Source organism: Stegastes partitus, unplaced genomic scaffold (assembly GCF_000690725.1).
Source record: "Stegastes partitus isolate 25-593 unplaced genomic scaffold, Stegastes_partitus-1.0.2 Scaffold597, whole genome shotgun sequence".
NCBI lineage: Eukaryota > Metazoa > Chordata > Actinopteri > Pomacentridae > Stegastes > Stegastes partitus.
In genome coordinates this window covers 60,684-78,213 of record NW_007578328.1, presented here as the reverse complement: position 1 = coordinate 78,213, position 17,530 = coordinate 60,684, and the positions used below count along the sequence as shown (strand labels likewise).

The 17,530-nt window shown below is 41.4% G+C and overlaps 1 protein-coding gene across 1 annotated transcript in view; it reads right to left on the bottom strand.

The window, feature by feature from the left end:
* fam184ab (family with sequence similarity 184 member Ab) overlaps nt 1-13,818 on the bottom strand; it is a 187,250-nt gene extending 173,432 nt beyond the window's left edge. Inside the window, exon 1 of the mRNA XM_008289174.1 lies at nt 13,657-13,818. Within this exon, the coding sequence (XP_008287396.1) occupies nt 13,657-13,818 (162 nt within the window). The remainder of the gene's footprint in view (nt 1-13,656) is intronic.
* Between the last annotated feature and the right edge of the window lie 3,712 nt (nt 13,819-17,530).

Below are 17,530 nucleotides of genomic sequence, written 5' to 3'. Positions count from 1 at the left end.
CTGCAAGAGTAAGGTGCTCTTTGTCTGTCTCTCCCATCAGTAAAGAGAAATAGAACCCAGTGAGTAAAGATGGGTCCCTGGTGGCCACGTAGATTCACACTGCTGCCAAGAAAAGAGAAAGTCGAAGCAGACTTTAGCCTCTAAAATCCTGATGCTTACTTGCTACTGACAACGTCTGCCAAAAAGCTCCCTTTTCCACTTAAATGCGTGGGCTGGTGTCAAAATGGGAGGTCTCCACTTAGTAGTGGCTTCCATCTAAATGGTTGACTTCTGTATTTTCCCATTTAAGGATATTATTAATTCCTTTATGTGTATATACTCTAAGGTATTTACACATCAATACGATGTCATTTTATGCAAAAATATCAGTCAAATCAAATGTCTTTTGTGACAGACTTGTCTGTGCACTATACTGTGGCTGAGGGCACATTTAAGCAGGTTCCTGAACAGGAATAGAGAAAGGCAGAAGAGATATGTTTGATGAAATGGGTGCAGAGAGGAGAAACCTGGCCCACAGTTGTCATCAATGATGGATTGTATGGCAGAGGGAAGGTTAGCTCCTGGATATCAATTTGGCTGGCTGAGTAACCTTCCACATATTATTCAGGTTAGAGAGCAAGGTGGAGACTTAAAGTAGTTATGTTGAGTGGAAGCACCTCAGAGTGGAACTTTCACACAGATTGTATAAAGGTTTTCCAGCTGACCAAATGTACCAACGTCCAAAGGCAGGCAACCTTTTGAAAAACATGTTTTGCACATCAAAGTTGTTGGGTACAAAGGCTTATGTCTGATTTTCTTTTATTTCTGGCATTTTATTAATTTCAGAATGTGTGTGCTTCAAGCTTAGATGCTGTGTTGTTTTGTTTGTTACCAGACCACCTGTTTCAGATCTCATCAGTCTATTAAATGGCTGTAATTATCCAGTCCCATTCATACGGGCCTGTGGGGATCTCCTCCATCTTCTAGCGGGTCATTATCACCCCATTAAATGGTGATGAAGTCACGACTTTGCCCTTACAAAGAGGAACAAAAGTCCACATGTAGAGGTTGGAGAGGTTGATAGGCGGACTTTCATCCAGGAAACTTAAATTTGAGTCCCATCTGTTACTCACTGGGTTTCTTTATGTTTTCAGTCCATGTTTGTGTCCGTTTGGACACCCAAACTAGTGGGTTAGATTTAAAAAGGATCATGGCTTGGGTTTGTGTACATCAGGGCTACATCCTTTTTTAATCACTGATCACAGCATGAATGGAAGTGACTTAAAACTGCCACCAGGGGGCGACTCCATTGGTTACAAAAATAAGTCCGATTGTATAGAAGTCTATGAGAAAATGACCCTAATTCTTCTTTGATCTACTTATTCAGTAAACATTTTTCTAAAGATGTTATGGTCTTAATACATTTTGAGACTTTCTGCATAATGAACAATGGTCATTTTGAAAATCATGGTCACATTTAGAGTAAAATAGAGGCCAAAGCAGGGTATGTTTAAGGGTCGGACTACTTTATGATTGACAAGTTGCTACCATATCAGCGTTCATAGTGTCGTTGATTTCTCTAGTCAGATTCACCACGTGCTTCTTACACCTGGTTTCAAAGTACCAAGATGAGGACAGCCGAATGCCAAAGTTGAGGCTTCATGGCAGTAGTTCACAAACCAATGGGTGACATCACATTGGCTACATCCATCTTTAATTTACAGTCTATGGATGAATGAATGGAAGATAACGGCCTACTGAGGCTACTGAGCAGGTACTTAATGGCCCATGTGTATGGGAATGATGTGCAATGATAATGGCCATGTAATGGACCGATACCATCCGGTTCAAGGGCTCTGACTCTAGATCGGCACAGTAATGGCTTTCATTTCTTTTAACAATCTTTTATTATTAATCTAATGTTAACAAACAGCAAATCAGGTAACGTTGTTAGACTGGTAAACATACCGTACCAATACTATTTGTGGCTCAAAATCAATGATTTAAAAATGATTTCTTCTTCAGGGGGAGTATAAATGCAGACTGAGGTAATGGTTCAACAATCTACAGTTTCTATCGCAACTCTAATTATGTAGTTTTGCTGCACATCTACATACACAGTCAGTCAGCTCTGCACAGCTGCTATTTCCCACAAGCTGCTGCGTTTCAATATGGCCACCAGAAGGACTGTTACATCACCTGAAAGCCTTCACAGTTAAAAAATGCTGCACAGAGCGCGGCTTGTTGCAGGTGATGTGTGACAAAGCAATGATGGATTACACGCTCCTGGTCCATTACTGCCTCATAGAAGTGAAGGAAATGACCTGTATCTAGTGCTAGTTATCTTTTGTTTCTTGCCGCATTTTGGCTTTTGCTTTGACAAACCTTAAACCTCACCGAGCTCAGACTGATTCCTCCGTCTCTGCTGGACCACCATGAACACACAGAGGAAGGCTGTAACAAAGGAAGTGGAAAAAGAGACGGCGAGAGGAGCAGACAGGTGTAAAACTCCTGAGGGTTTCTTTTGGAGGGAAAAGCTGAAGACAAGATCAGCTTCTTCTTCTTCTTCTTTTTCTCTCGCTCTCTTTCTGTCTGCTGCTATAAACCTGCTCACTCACGTCTCCCTCTAATGACCGGAGGGGCTCAATGTCATTTCAAACATCAGCACTGCTGCAACAAACAGTTCTTTTCATTATTCTGCTCATTATTTTGTTGATTAATCAGTTGATTGCTTTGTCTATTAAATGTCAACAAGTAGTGGGGAATGAAACCTTGAGCTTTGGGAACAGCTTCCCAAAGCCCAAGGTGATGTATTCAAATTGCTTGTTTTATTCAAGATTCAGTAATTATCATTACGCAACACGAGATTGTGCAACAAAATTAAAGATGTAGTCCCTCTATGCAACTCACAAGAAGACTAATTATTTGAAGGTGGTGGTGAAGTGTGGATAACAGTCTAACTGTCTAAAATGCAAAAATATTCCATTTACCAACAGATGTGAGACAGAAAATCATCACATTTGAGAAGCTCTGACCAGCAATTGGACACCACAACAAGCAAATGCTCTGATATTCGGGTCCAGCCCTACTTTGTCGGTCGATGCACTGAGTTCGCCCTCCTCCTTGGTCACCGCCATGCTTCTCGCTCCATGTGCATTAGACTGGATGAAAGCAACAGCACTGCGTGTTTCACTCAGATTTTATCGCGATATTTCAATTTCATATCATCTCCCCATTACCGTGCGCGGTATGATATGGCCCAGCCCTATATTGAACAATTGGCTGTTTGTTGATGTCCATTTTGACAGAATTAAAATCAGTAAAAGAAGCACACAAAAAGCAAACTTCTTCAAAATGAATACTTGTCCAGGCTTATGATGACTGTCAAGTCACAAACCAGCAATAAAATCTGACAGTGTGATGGATTCGATGGCAATGGTAGAAAGCTATTATTAAAATGTTTTAAAGCCACAATTATTCTAGATGCTATGATGAAATAAATGTAATTTCAAGTCCTACAGATTCCAAAACCTTACATTAACATTCGGTGAATCAGTGAGGCGGGGTTCACTGCAGCTTTTACAGCCTGTTGAGTACGATCCCACCACAGCATGCTGGAATGAGCTCTCAGGTCAGACATCTCATAACAGTAATAATAAAAACACACCGGCTGTATTTGCAGACATCCTGCTGGAGGTGGAAGACTCTGACTGGCTCTTAGGAGACTTTCCACAAAGACAGCAGAGTATTTGTGTGATGTATCAGGCGTATATAATGGCCAATTGTGCACTGGTGCTGCTCCATGTCTTGCCTGTTGCCGCGGCACAAATTGCTGCAGCTTCAGCCAACTAAAACAAGCCAAGGAAGAGGAGCGACGATGTGGCTTCTGGCTGTCCGGGACGACACGAGAACCGTTCAAGGTCAAACATTAAGAATGACTCATCAAATTATCGTCGGTACACACCTCGCTGCTTGATGAGCCGCTGTGTGTGTGTGTGTGTGTGTGTCAACAGGCATGTCGCTAGATGTTTTATTTGTACTGGATAGTGCTTGAGGCCAATATGCCCCTCTCTCCCTCTCTATCCCCCCCCTCCGTCTCTCTGGATGTGTGTGGAAGTGTGTGAGTGAGTGTGTGGGCGTATCTTAATGAAATCTGACAGAGAATTGTGACAATCAGTGAAGAAGCATCCTGCAGAGGTTAATAAGCTGCACTCCTCACTGCAGCAGCAGGCCTCCACGCACACACACACACACACACTTCTCAAACACACACCAATCTCCCCTGTGTTTTCATTCTCCTGAAATTATATTTAGAGATTACAAAGATGAAATTTATGGCCGGTATCTTCGGCACACTGAGCACCAATCTGTCTTGTTGGTCTCCTCCAGAAAATACTCTTAAAACCAAAAAAGGCTGTGTTTTCTGTGATAAATAACGGCTCATAATGACATGTCACTTAGGTTGTTTTGTCGTCTCTCTCTTGCCCTGCATCTTTTACACCATTCACTCACACAAAGCAATTATTTTTAGCCCATGAAACACACGGCGGTGCATGAAATGCGAGGTCAAAATTCCCTGTAGAAAAACTAAATCAGTAATTTCCTTCACGCCAGAAGTAACATCTCAAAAGCTAATTTACAGTAACTGCTTCTTATCTGTGTCTTGGGAGTGTCTTTGGAAATGCAGCTCCTCTTTGTTGAGCATGTTTAAAGTAGCGTAACAGCTAGCGGTTATATTGGGATTTGTGAGGAAGGGGAGTCCTTGTCCATAGAGGTCAGGGCTCAGATCACACTGCCAAAAGTAGGAACAAGGACTGGTTCTTTAGTCAAAAGTAGCTGCAGTGAAAGCTGCACACGTGTAGAGGAGAGTAATAAAGCAATTGTCATTTTTTTTTAAAGACTAAATTCACCTGCATTGTGTTGGGGAATGTGTTCAGAGTCTGATGTCTCACATTAAGTCTGTCTAAATACCACAGAGATTCTCATTTTTGTCCTTTCTTTCTTTTGGTCATGTGGATGATGTAATGTTTTGAATGACTTCTTGGAAAAAAATAGGTTCTATAAAGTTCCAAAGGCCAAGAAAATGGCATCACAGATATACAGGCCTATTCTCAGGTGCACTGCAGCGGCACACCATTATTCTTATTTTAAAAAAATGTTTTGATTAATATTTGCATTTAATTGGTGGTTTAAGGAAAACTAAAATTCCTGCCATACATTAAAATAGACTGATCCAACTAACGCATTTGCACAATCTTATATATTTCAGTCTAATAAAATGTGTTTTCATTATTAGGCCAAATGCCTGTCGCCTCATTATTCATTTACTTAAGTGATTAGATGAGTTTTATTCTTGCAATATTGCCACTACTGTAAATAGCATTGCATTTAAGCAGTAAAACTGACAACATCCTGCAATAATTCATTTTATGTATGGGGAATATATATATATATATGATTTTCTAGGGAAAACAATAATTGAGCTTTTGCTGAAAATGAGATGTAGGGACAGCTCTGATGGTGCTGGGTCCAATCTGAGTTTTTGTTGCAAATAATTCCTCTGTAGAAACTGTGACTTTGTGCACAACAGCTCTGTTGGCTGTACCACAAAAGCATCTAGGTTAATAAAGCTATGCACTATCACAATGGCACGTCAGAGGATGTAAATAATTAATGAAGTTACCTGCTAGTTCCACCTGAGTAAGCTGGCCCGCTCTCAGTGTGGAGGAAGTGTGGACGGCCCTGCTGTGTGATACAGCTGTTTAATAAAGTCAGTGATGTTCTTACATGTGTTTGTTTGGTGTGTGTTGGAGTCTGAAAGCAGGTTTCAAGAGTTCTGGTAGCATGGGAATTGGTAAAGCTGAACTCTGACGGGGTTTGATTTGAATATCAGAAGACTTCAGACCAGTTTAACCCTGATAGCAACAGTAGCAGATGGAGAGGTGACAGTAGTATTAGCAGTATGTATTATTATAGGTTCTAATAGGGAACACTAGGAAGAGTAGCCACAGTAGAAATCGCAGCAGAAGGTGAATGTTTAACGCTGCCAAGAACTGAACTACGCACATTTAAGCGTTTCATTCATTTGGACAGAAAAAAAACTCTGCATTCTCTTCCAATTCGTAAATATAATTCAACACAAAATCTTGAAAACGGACGAAAAAATGCAACCAGCTAAATCTTCGGATTTGAATGAGCAGTATCAGGATATAAAATCCCTATCAGCAGTGCTCTATTCCCAAGTCTGGAGTCGTGTTGCTGCGACCATCTGCTCTCTAACCCTGCCCAGGCTACACAGATCACTGCACTACCACCCCTGGATTATGGCATCAGCACACACACACATGTTGCTGCCAAGTGACAACAGTGTATTTGTGTGTCTGTTTTCAGCAGTGCAGTCACTAAACGCAAGACAAACTGCTCACATTTCTGTACAGGGAAAAAAAATTAAAAAATCGATCCCTTCCACATCGGCCCGTATAAAGCTGGTGTATTACGTGTCGATAGTTGTCACATATTCTTTCCTGCGGGACCGAACAGACTTTTGGCCACCATGTGAAATTAGGGAATAGTTGATGATATTATAAAATGAGGAAACTGCTAAGCCTGAGATTTGAGAGCAGCTTGCGTGGATTCTCATCTTTTCTGGGATGAAAAACACGATTAGCAAATTGCTCTATGGACATGTTTAAGTCACACTATCATTTCATGCATAATCAGAGAACAACAACAAATCCTCTTATCATCTCACTCAGCACCGTGTTGTCGCTGTATACGTTTTTTGCACTCCAATACAGTGGAGTCCACATATTCATGCATGCCTGGGCGGATTCGTCGTGAATTATGTTTCCAGTTTAGTTTTCGCGCATATTGTTAAGAAATCCTGTCATGCGTGAAATCATGTGATAAAAAAAAATATGAGTGTGGTGATTCCACGGCGTCCACTGCACAATATCATCAAGTATTGACACAGGCTAGATTTAGCAACGCTTCAGAAGCAGCAGACAGGAAGGCGTCAGCAGAGGGTTTTTTTTTTTTTTGGATGTAGTTTTGCAGATTTATCCTGCATGTTGCTGAAATGTTTATGTGCAAGAGGATGAAGTGGTGCTGCAGCGCTACAGAATCTGAATTGCAAAAACTACACACACATACACACACACACTACAGTATTTCACAATCTCTGTCTCTTTCAATCCCTTCGTCCAGAAATACAGAGAGCTCAGAGGTCTATTTCTGACTCACTTCAACACTAAAGTCAGTCAGGCATTGCTGATGAAACACACACACACACACACACCCTAGGCTAGGTAATACATTTGTTATAAAGCATTCTCCTGACGATGCAAAATGACATGCTGCCCTCTCTGTTTCCCAGTGCTCCGACAACAACCAGAAACCTCAGTCCTGACTCACTGTACACGGGGCTGCAAAAATCAGGCTCATTCTCTTCTGGAAAATCATCGGCCCACTTACAGTACATGTCATTGCCCTGAATTATAATTTATATAAAACTTGTTGCCATAGCAGCAAAAACCCTACATTGCCTTCTTTTTGACAGAGGCACCACAATAAAAGCAAAACCATCACAGAGTATAACTTATGACATACAGCTTTCTAAAAAAAAAAAAAAAAAATCATGACAGTGAAATCCTTGCAGAGCCTGAACTACACAAAGGGCTGGAAAGCAGCTTTGTGGGATTAAAAATTACTGCAAGAAGTCTTAAATAACAGTGGCAGCCAACAAGTCTTGCATCACAAATTATGAAATTCAGCGCCACGGGAGAGTCGCAATCAATGACTGACTTACTGACTATGCATGAAATCCCTGCGAAAGCGTATAGAGCCAATGTTTCAGGTGCACCGACATGATAACGCTGCTGCACCGAGGCAGCCACAAGTCTGGCTGATTTTACTCAGTTTAATAGATCAGAAATTGTAAAATCCAAATAACAAAAAAAAGAGAAACTCATGCTAAAAAAGGAAACAGATTTAGATAAATCACGATATGCAAACAGGGAGGGTCAAAGCACGAGAAGACAGCCAGGATTAAAGTAGGCCAGTCAAAATACAAGATGAAAAATTCAGATGCCTCAATCTCCCTGGAATCATCCTCAGACACAGCAAGCTGGTAAATCGTTGGGGCTGGGACGTGTCAAGAGAGCTGCTCGGAGAGGTTTCGAGGTTGCTATTTATTCCTGAACGCATCTCTGGCTCCGCGGAGATCAGCGGTCACCGAGAGCAGATGGCCCGAACGCTATCAGCCTATTCCCATGCTTTGTTGTGGCCTAATACAACACGGCACCGGAGATACGAGGCTCAGATGTGTCGCCCGTGGGAACGCGCACGAATCATGTGACTTGACATATAAAAATACCCTCCGCTATTGTTTCAGTTGGTACATACGAGGTGGAAAAATGCTGTTGCGCGCTCAACGCTTTCCTGAAACAATTAGCCGCATTTGCTCTTTGCGGTTGACTCTTTAAACGTGATTGCTGTTTGTGTTAATCTGACAAATCTGATATTAAACAAACTAAAATATATCACGGAGGCATTCAAAAAAGGTGTCAGAATCCATGTCTTTCCGTCTTGTTGCTGAGCAGCGATCTGTGATACGCATCCAATTGCCCAATCCTCACACAGCCACAACAATGCCCCCCAAAACTGGGCCTGGACTGAGGAATTACATGTACGAACACAAAAAAAGGCTCCTCAGACAGCTGCAGAACATTTTACAATGACACATCCCATGTTAGTACAAGTGAGGCCTCATGCAGATTAACATGCAGCATTATTGTCTAGATTTCAAATGCTGATGGGACTCAACCGTTAGGAGAATTTCATTTAAAAGGGGACAGAAGTAATTGCACATTTATGATACATTAAGTGGATTCTCTGTAGTATGTTGGCATTATTTCTCCCAGTCAGATCTGTGGGACGCCTTGTGCCTAAATCCTGAATGAAATCATGTTAAAAAAAGCAAGAAAATGCTTCACTTTTCCATCAAATGCATGCATTGATGATGTGTATCTTACTGAATCACTGCTGTCTCCATTAGCACATCTCGATTCTGCAGAACTAACTCAACCAAGCCGACGTGTGATTCTTTATGTGACAAGAGGTTTTTACTTGTATACCACATGGCTAACTTTGCTGTGAAACATCTGCAGCTGCCTGATGTGGGAGCTCGAGGTGGGAGTTATTCTAGGAAAACTATCTGTGGTTTTAAAAAAAAGGCAAAAGTAAGATGAAAAAATACCTAAAAAGAAAACACTAAGTGCGTCATATCCTTGTCGTTTATCGTTAAATATGTAAGAGCATGCTACGGAGAATTAGCCAACAAGAGGAGGAAAGACTTTTTATTATTTCAATGTGACTTTAAAGAGTCCACACTCACCAAGGCTTGGCACACACCTCGCCCAAAGCTGCTGAATTATGTTTTTTTTTTTTTTTCTAGCCTCCACTTTCTCAGCACAAAGAGAAATACTGAGAGCACAAATCTTATGGTCGGAGTCAGTAGCGAATCCTTGGAGTATATAACTGAGTTGAGGTGTCAAACCCCTTCAGTGGCAAAGCATCTTCAAAAAAGCCACCTGGAATAAGTGTATGAGGCTCCGGTAGACCCCCAGCTTGAGGATAATGACATACTGGAGCCGCAAACATGCTTTGACCCAGAGTGAATGTTGTGAAGAGGGTGCTACTCTGTGTTAGAAGTTGGAACCCTGTCATTTTGGCAAGGGAGAGATGAAAGAGCTGATCCTCGGGGCATAAAAAAAACATTTGAAACGCCCTTGAAAGCCCATAGGTACGGCTGGTGGAGAAGATCCTAGCCAGCTGGGCCAAAGCAAACAAAATGTTTAACTGAGCTAATCCTGGTTAATGAGCTCCTGAATGTTGTATTAAAGAGAAGAAGGACGGCATTTGTAATCCCAGCCAGATTTGGTCGGTCAAGGTCAAGGGTCAACATCGCCTTCTGAAAAGATTCTGAATAAATAGGGTTAGTTTTTTTTTTATTATATTGTTATGATAAACTATATTCTGATTAAAGTAAGTCTTAGTTTGTTTTTATTTATGAGCTATCACAGAACTTCTGCATTAAAGCTACACTACCACGGAGGCGGGAACCTCTCTGTCTCTGCCGAATGTGATTTGGACAAACAGGTATTGGTTTAGATTATCTCATTCATCTGTGTTTTAGAATTAACGTCTGGGTATGATGAATGAACTTTAGGTCTCCAGGTCAGTCTCTCACATGGGAAATATTCCATTTATATCAGCCTACCGATAATAGGAATAAGAAACTAACAGACGCCTAAAAGGAAACGATAGAGTCAATACAAAGCACGAGGATACAAAAGGATAAATGAAATCTAACTCCATATCAGCGAGCGCAGATTTTCCAAGGGTGAAGGGCTTTCTACGCATCACTTAACTTGATTGTTGAATGTGTGCCCTGAGATGCTCCCCAAGGTGATGGAGTATTGACAAAGAGTGGAGAAAATTTTGTATTTAGCAAAAGAAACCTAAAAGAAAACAAAGATAGATTGTGCGAGACATTTTCTCGAGCATTACATGCAGCATTGTGTTTATGACATATAAAACAGTCGGCTGTGAGTCTCCCTCACAGATTCCCTGAAGACAAGAGAGAGACTGGATGCACCAGATAACTTTAACTGATTTTTTTCTATCAGTTTTTTTTCCTCTGGTAGAAATATAAATGTTTAAATACATTTAAACACACGCTTTTATTACGGCTGTCCATCTTGTTTTCACATCATTTCGAGGAGCTGCACGCAGAGATCACAGCTGTAAGATCTGATTAAGGACGCCGTACTGAGAGAACACTAGCGGACAGAGATGAAAACTGTGCATCCTGGGGTAAAAGACTGCCTCCTGAACCGCTCTCCTCCGGCCAAGCTCTTTATGGTGCCATCAGTTTGAGGTACACAACAGGGCAGGACAAGTACGTACTCTACGTAGATGTCACTTCTCTGGATCCGTACAGCAGAGCGAACCCTCCAGGCCACACTTCAATCATCGACAAAGACTTTGACGAACCCCAAAAGTCCTTTAGTCAAATCTGGGCAGACATGTACCTACCTTGCTTCACCTTACAAGACATCTCAAGGTAAACTGGTGTTCAACCTCTACTGCACATGCTCATTAATAGGGTCCTTACAGACACAGGGACATGGACAGAGCTTTGACAGGAGTTTTGGTCACCCCTGAATTTAACAAAGCAATCCACATTTGGGTACACAGGAGCCAAAATCCCAGACGTGTACCACTTTCATCAACAATGCGATCTGTTTTTGTGGACTACCTTTCTGAAAGCTCAACAGGAAGCTGCTAGTTACCTCGCTGAGGTCACAGATTAGGGAAAGTACAGCTGGGACTATAAGAGCATTCTGTTAAACCCCACCAAAAATGAAGTAAACCCCACCAAGAGACAAATGTCTAAACTGCGTCTCAACAACTAGAACTAATCCGACTCCAACCACCCTCATCAGTGAACCTAAAGAGCTGCTCAGCTTCATGTTTTCAGGAAAATGTGAGGTTAACTACTTTACCTTCCTCAATGACAGAACAGCTATGGTTCAGTAGACTTACAACGAACGCCGCATCGTGCCCCCCAGCAAGGTAAACAATGTATTTATAGCCACCATCACCACTGCTTACGGCGCTTAAAGTCGTACAGCTATGTGGAAATGGAATATCTCTACACGGATACTGACAGCTTGAGATCCGTGGTGAAAGGAGGTGAGACTCCACGGGAATTTGGGGACTATTTGGGTGATTTGACGGATGAGTTGGCAGGTGACAGCATCCAGGAATTTGCAGCTGCCGGCCCCAAGAGTTACACTGACAAAATCAAAAATAAAGGGAAAAAAATTGTCAAAAAGGGGCAAAAACACAGACCCAGGAATGCTGCGAACGTGATATGTGAACTAATAACAAGGGGGATGTGATTGAGACCCCTCAACACAACATGGCACGTGATAAAACAGGGTTTCCTTTGAAAAACTTCACATTTCAGAAAAACTTTTGAAGCGTGTACGATAAGAGATGTCTATTTCCCGACTGTAAAACTCTGCCTTTTGGTTATTAGATATACTGAGAATGTCACACCCTGCTATGGAGGAGATTGATTTTGATCCTAGACTTTTCTGTGCCTTTTTTTATGTTTGATTGTTGCAGCAGTTGTGGGAAAACCTATTTTGTCAACAGTGCACTAGAAAACTGTGAACCTAAAAACATTGAGGGGATTTAGGGTTATTTTCAACCTTCATATGTTGAATTGCAATAGATGAATAAAAAGATTGAATTTGATGAAGGACCACCTGATTCTAATCTGATCTAAGGAGCGTTGGATAATGAATCTGATTCATCAATAGAGGCGTACCACTAATGATCAGCGATTTTGTATCCTTTTTTTTTTTTCCTTACCAAAAAGCTCAGCATCAGCCTGAAACAGACAGGAGCTAATAAAAGTATGATCAGAAGGGGGCAGAGGAGGGGCGTGAAAAAAGGGTAGAGAGGTGAGAGACCCTTCCATTATTTAAATCACATTTCGCCATTTCCTTTTCAGGGGCGTGGTTGACCCTTGACATACACTTGTTAAATCTGAGTGTGATTACAGGAGTTGTCCTTCCTCTCATATTCTATTGACAGCACATATATTTTCTTAGAACTCAAGCTTACATGCTGCACAAATGAATATTTCAGTGAAATGTGCAGCAAAAGACACATTAATTCACATTCAACAGACATGCTCTCTGGCATAACAACAAGGGAAGTCCAAAATCTTATAAATCAGCCAATGAGGAGGGAATAAGTGGATATTATGGCTGTAACAGAATATTCAAATGTCTGGTTTTCAGTGATCTTGTACCTTTTTTTCGGCCTGTGTCTCATTTTCAAGTAGTTGTAGTGATCAGGAGGGATCAAAGTGTAGAGGAAGTGTCTTGTTTAGCTGCATGATTATTCAAAAGGCCTCAGAACTAACATTAACATGAAAAAGTACAACAACATACCAGCACAGCCTGTGTTGCTAAAGGTGATTAATGAGGGAGCTGATTAATGTCGTGGCTAATGACCCGGCATTGACGGATGCAGCACCCGAACAGACCGGCGGCTCATTCCCCTCAGTCGGAATTTATGCCAAACTCCATTAAATAATTTGACGGTTTTATGCTTTTTTCGCTTTAAGACTTCAACACATGCTTGTATCACGTGTCTCGAGGCATGTAAAGAAGAACTAATATCTGCTGTTTCTTTCGGCTAACATTTCAAACACCAGGCAGCCCGAATTTGAACAAAAAAATGAACTTCAATCAGAAGCTCACCTGTTCTTTAAAGTTCCTCACCACCAAAACAAAACAGCTGGAACGGCCAAGGTGTGACATTTTTGAGTGCTCATTATCTTTATCAGTGGTAGAGATTTTGTGTTATGCGGAGCCCGAAAGTGCAAGAACATCCTTAGAATTCAGCAGAAAATCACAATCTTGTTATATCTGTTAGGGACGTTCCCCAGGATGAGATAGTCGCTAAATAGGTGAAATTCCAAACGGAGTGTGGTTCACAGTTCTTACACAGAATCGGAAGGTAGAGGGTCTCACCTAAGGGTTGAATTACTGCTCAGTGAGGGTGAAGGATAGGCCTCGCAAACACACTCCTTACCTTTGTTAGCTGTGCTATTTTCTTGCTCATCTTCAGGTGCAGGTCTTGGGTATATTCCATGGCGATGCCTGACTGAAAGGACATGCTGGAAGCCGAGGACGAAGTAAATTTCCCCTGACCGGCAGGGCAGTAATACTGCTGCCAACCCGACCCAGTCGCCATCTTCACGATGATGCCTCAGATGCTTGAGAGAGATATGGGCAGTAATAATAAACTGGACTGGGGCTGGTGAGACGAGCAGCGAGCGGCGGAGAGGACCGGGACGGTGTCGGCGTCTTTACCGAGGCTTCAAAAAAATGAATCAAAAATAACAAACCTTTTTAGCCCATAGACTGCTAAAATTTGCTTTCATTTTTGCTCGGCTCCGGTTAACAGTACACAAAAAAAAGGGGTGAAAATTGTAATTTTAAGCCCCAGGAACGTTAGCTACTACCATGGTGTCCATTGAAAATGTGTCCGTTCGCAGCGGTCCGAGGTGCGGGTCCTGTCTCTGTCACCTGGCGCTGACGAGGAGCTGATCCCGGGCAGCTGCTTGGCTCCCGGTCGGTCACCTTGATACCGAAATCTGTCAGCGGGAGCCGTTCAGAGTGATTCCTGCTCGGTGCATTCCGGCTTCATTAACGGGGAGTGAGTGGAGATGAGGAGGACAGGCTCCGCGGTTGGTTGCTGCTCCTCTGTTGCCATGGATCACCTCAACAGTTTATGCTGCATTCACGTAGGATGGGAGCAGCGCTGCGTTCACGGGCCGTCGGACAAAAGCAGAGATCCACGGTTAGTTCACATGACAGCTCCAGCAAATGAAGAAAATGAAGGTAAAAAAAACAAATGAGTGTTTAAATTTAAATCACAATTCGAGGAATATGATCCTGGCTGTTTGAGATGCTGAGTTATGGAAATATCTTCCTGTTTGTTTTTCTGTCATCAGGACTGAGACAAAAGCAATTACACATATTAATTAAATACAGGTTCAAGTCAATCAGCTGACTCAATTGCACCCAATTACACCCACTAATTGGCATCTATTTGTCAGTCCTTAATCAGCTATCAACCATCCGTCATACAGAACGTCCTTGCCCAGAGGACACCATGAAGAAAAGTGAAATAAAATAATAAATAGTAGATATAGGCTGAGGGTAGTTGATATAGGGCACTTGCTGGAAATTTGCATTGTGGTATAATTTGCAGAATCACCCCAAAGCCCACAGTTCTATACACAATAACCCCCTTCTTACAAAATACAAAAAAAAATAAAAAATCCAGTGTAGAAAAATAATGACACCATCTCAAACACAATAGGCCATAGGAACACTTTTGTCGGGAATCCTTATCTTTGATATAGAAAAAATACAAAGAGATTAACAAAGGAAACATTTTGACATCTTCAAATAATCACACAATGCAAATTCAACAACACAGTTTAAATGAACCATTAAATAGGATTTAGGTTTCATTGGTCTCATAATATTTTCTTACAAGGTGAGCCATAACATGAATACGCTGCTACGCTCATGTTAGGTTAGTTCCAGCAAATTATATCTGATCCAGTTTAGAAGTTTGATTTTGTCTATTCCAGGTTGTATTTAGTGATCTTCAAATCATGTATTTATCCTTTCAAAATGACTAAAACCAGTGTCCCATTTTAACAATTACTCACCCTACAGTGAAAATAAAAATCCAATACAAACATCTAACCAGTCAGGAAAAAAACTTATGGTCTCGAATCAATCAAGAAAGTAGCTGAGAGGGGCTGACTTCACAGAGATAAATTGTCTACTATCACTCCTTCCTCGGGATGTCCGGGTTGAGATGAAACAATTCACGCAGGCTATTCACAACGCTGTCATACTGTAGTGCAAAGACTAGGTGGTACACTTTAAAGTCGCGCTGTGATGTGTAGACATTTTCCCTCTGAGGTGATGAGAGGATTTCTTTTTTTTTTAACAATGTGACAGATGAAACGCTGGAAATTAAAGGTATTTTCTGTGCTCAGTCTAAAGGCAATTTGACAGGTGTGTGTGTGTAGTCCTGTTTTATGATTGCAAAAATAAATACGGGTTATGGCATGTGTGTTTTTTGTCTATTTATGTTTCATCAATACCAAGAGTACAGTTTTAATTATACCTACAATGTTCAGTTAACAAGTATGATATATTTCTTAAAGCAAATATGCATCTACTGAATCTACTGTACTGTATCTACTGCATTTTACTGTCATTGATCTACTAATAATCTTGTTTGAATTAAATATCACCCATGTTACCGATGTTAATGAAGACGATGATCTACAGTACAAGATGTCCAAATCCATTTGCACAGCACTTAAAGTGACAGTGACAACTTTTGCATAGAGCTCAGCTAAAAGCATGCTCATAACCTGCATATCTGTGTCCTTTTATTCTGTGACAAATACACAATGGACTAATAAAGCACAGTACCACAGTCCATTCCTTGTTTGTGCCTAGACTTGAGGTATCCCGACTGACCTCAGGATACCATCCAACACCCTATTCCTTTTAGGTAAACCAGATAAATGCAAAAACTTGAGAATATTGTCACATTTCACTCTGTGGCAGCATTCTGCACATTACATTTCCAATAAACATCTATTGTTCTGTAATCAGCGGTCATGTGGGACAGACAATACGACCGTCCAACCTAATGCTGTCCTCCTCAGCTTGCACGCCATCGCATGTTTTCATAAAGATTAAAACCTGGCCCACCATCTGGTCTGCAAATTACCTCTCTCACCATGCCACTTACTGTTTAGCCCCACAGAGATCATAAAACATAGCTACTAAATGTGATACACCTGAAATTAAGATGGTTTTCCACAAAATTCTAAATACGCCCTCTTAAAAAAAATGCAAGGTTTAGTCCTGGCGTTTAGCAGTGTTTAACACATGAAAATAAAAAGAACAGTAACTCCCACTGAGGAGGTCACATGAAGTTCACAGTTCATCCTTTTAACATGAATATACTGAGCACTGACGTCACTTCATGTATCACAGATTAACTGGGGAGCAATAAAAATTCAAACTGAGTGGAACTGCAGCTGCAGGCTGTACACTATTTAGTCATAAATACAAGGACGATGCAAATTGTTGTGTATAATGGTTTCTATTTGTGGTTACACATGACTTTTTGCAAGACTAAATGTCCGCTGCATATGTAGGTCAATATGACTGTTTCCAAATCATGCAAAAATGGTCAATTTGTGCCTTACTGTGTTTGAATTCAAACATATAACCAATGCAGTTTTACAGCAATACTGAAATCTTCCCTGCGGGCAAGGACCCCTGCTTGCTGCAGCAAGTAGAGGTCCTCGGACCCTAATTATAACTCTTCTAATGATGAATCATAAACGTGTGAATGAGGGAGAATCTCCTGGCAAATTCTCTCCTCATGTGTCATTTGTTTGAAGCACTAATTGTTTTCCTGTTTGTAGTATTTGTAGTGCAAACGCTCTGCTTGGTCACACATTGTTGGGCTGCGTGCAGATGGTCCGCAATGGTTGGTGGATGACACAATTTACATCACACCTTACAGTCAGTTCATGCTTTCTGTGCAGCAAGGGTCCACATCTTTGAAGAAACATGTGATGTAAACTCTGTCGTCCACCCACAAACTGTCGCTGCAGCTGGAGCACACCAGCTCACCTATGACTCTGCTCAAATGCTGCAAGAGCCAATTCATACTTTCTACGTAAAAGACACGTCCCAAGTCACCTTCCGTGTGTGCAGACCAATGCAGGTTTTGGAAGCAGAGTGTGGACATGCACATGGTTCTGTTCAACTTTTAAAAAACAACAAAAACCTTCCCTTTGCCCCTCATATCAAGTAAAGAAAAACACTGTGCAAGTTTACAGGAGATATAC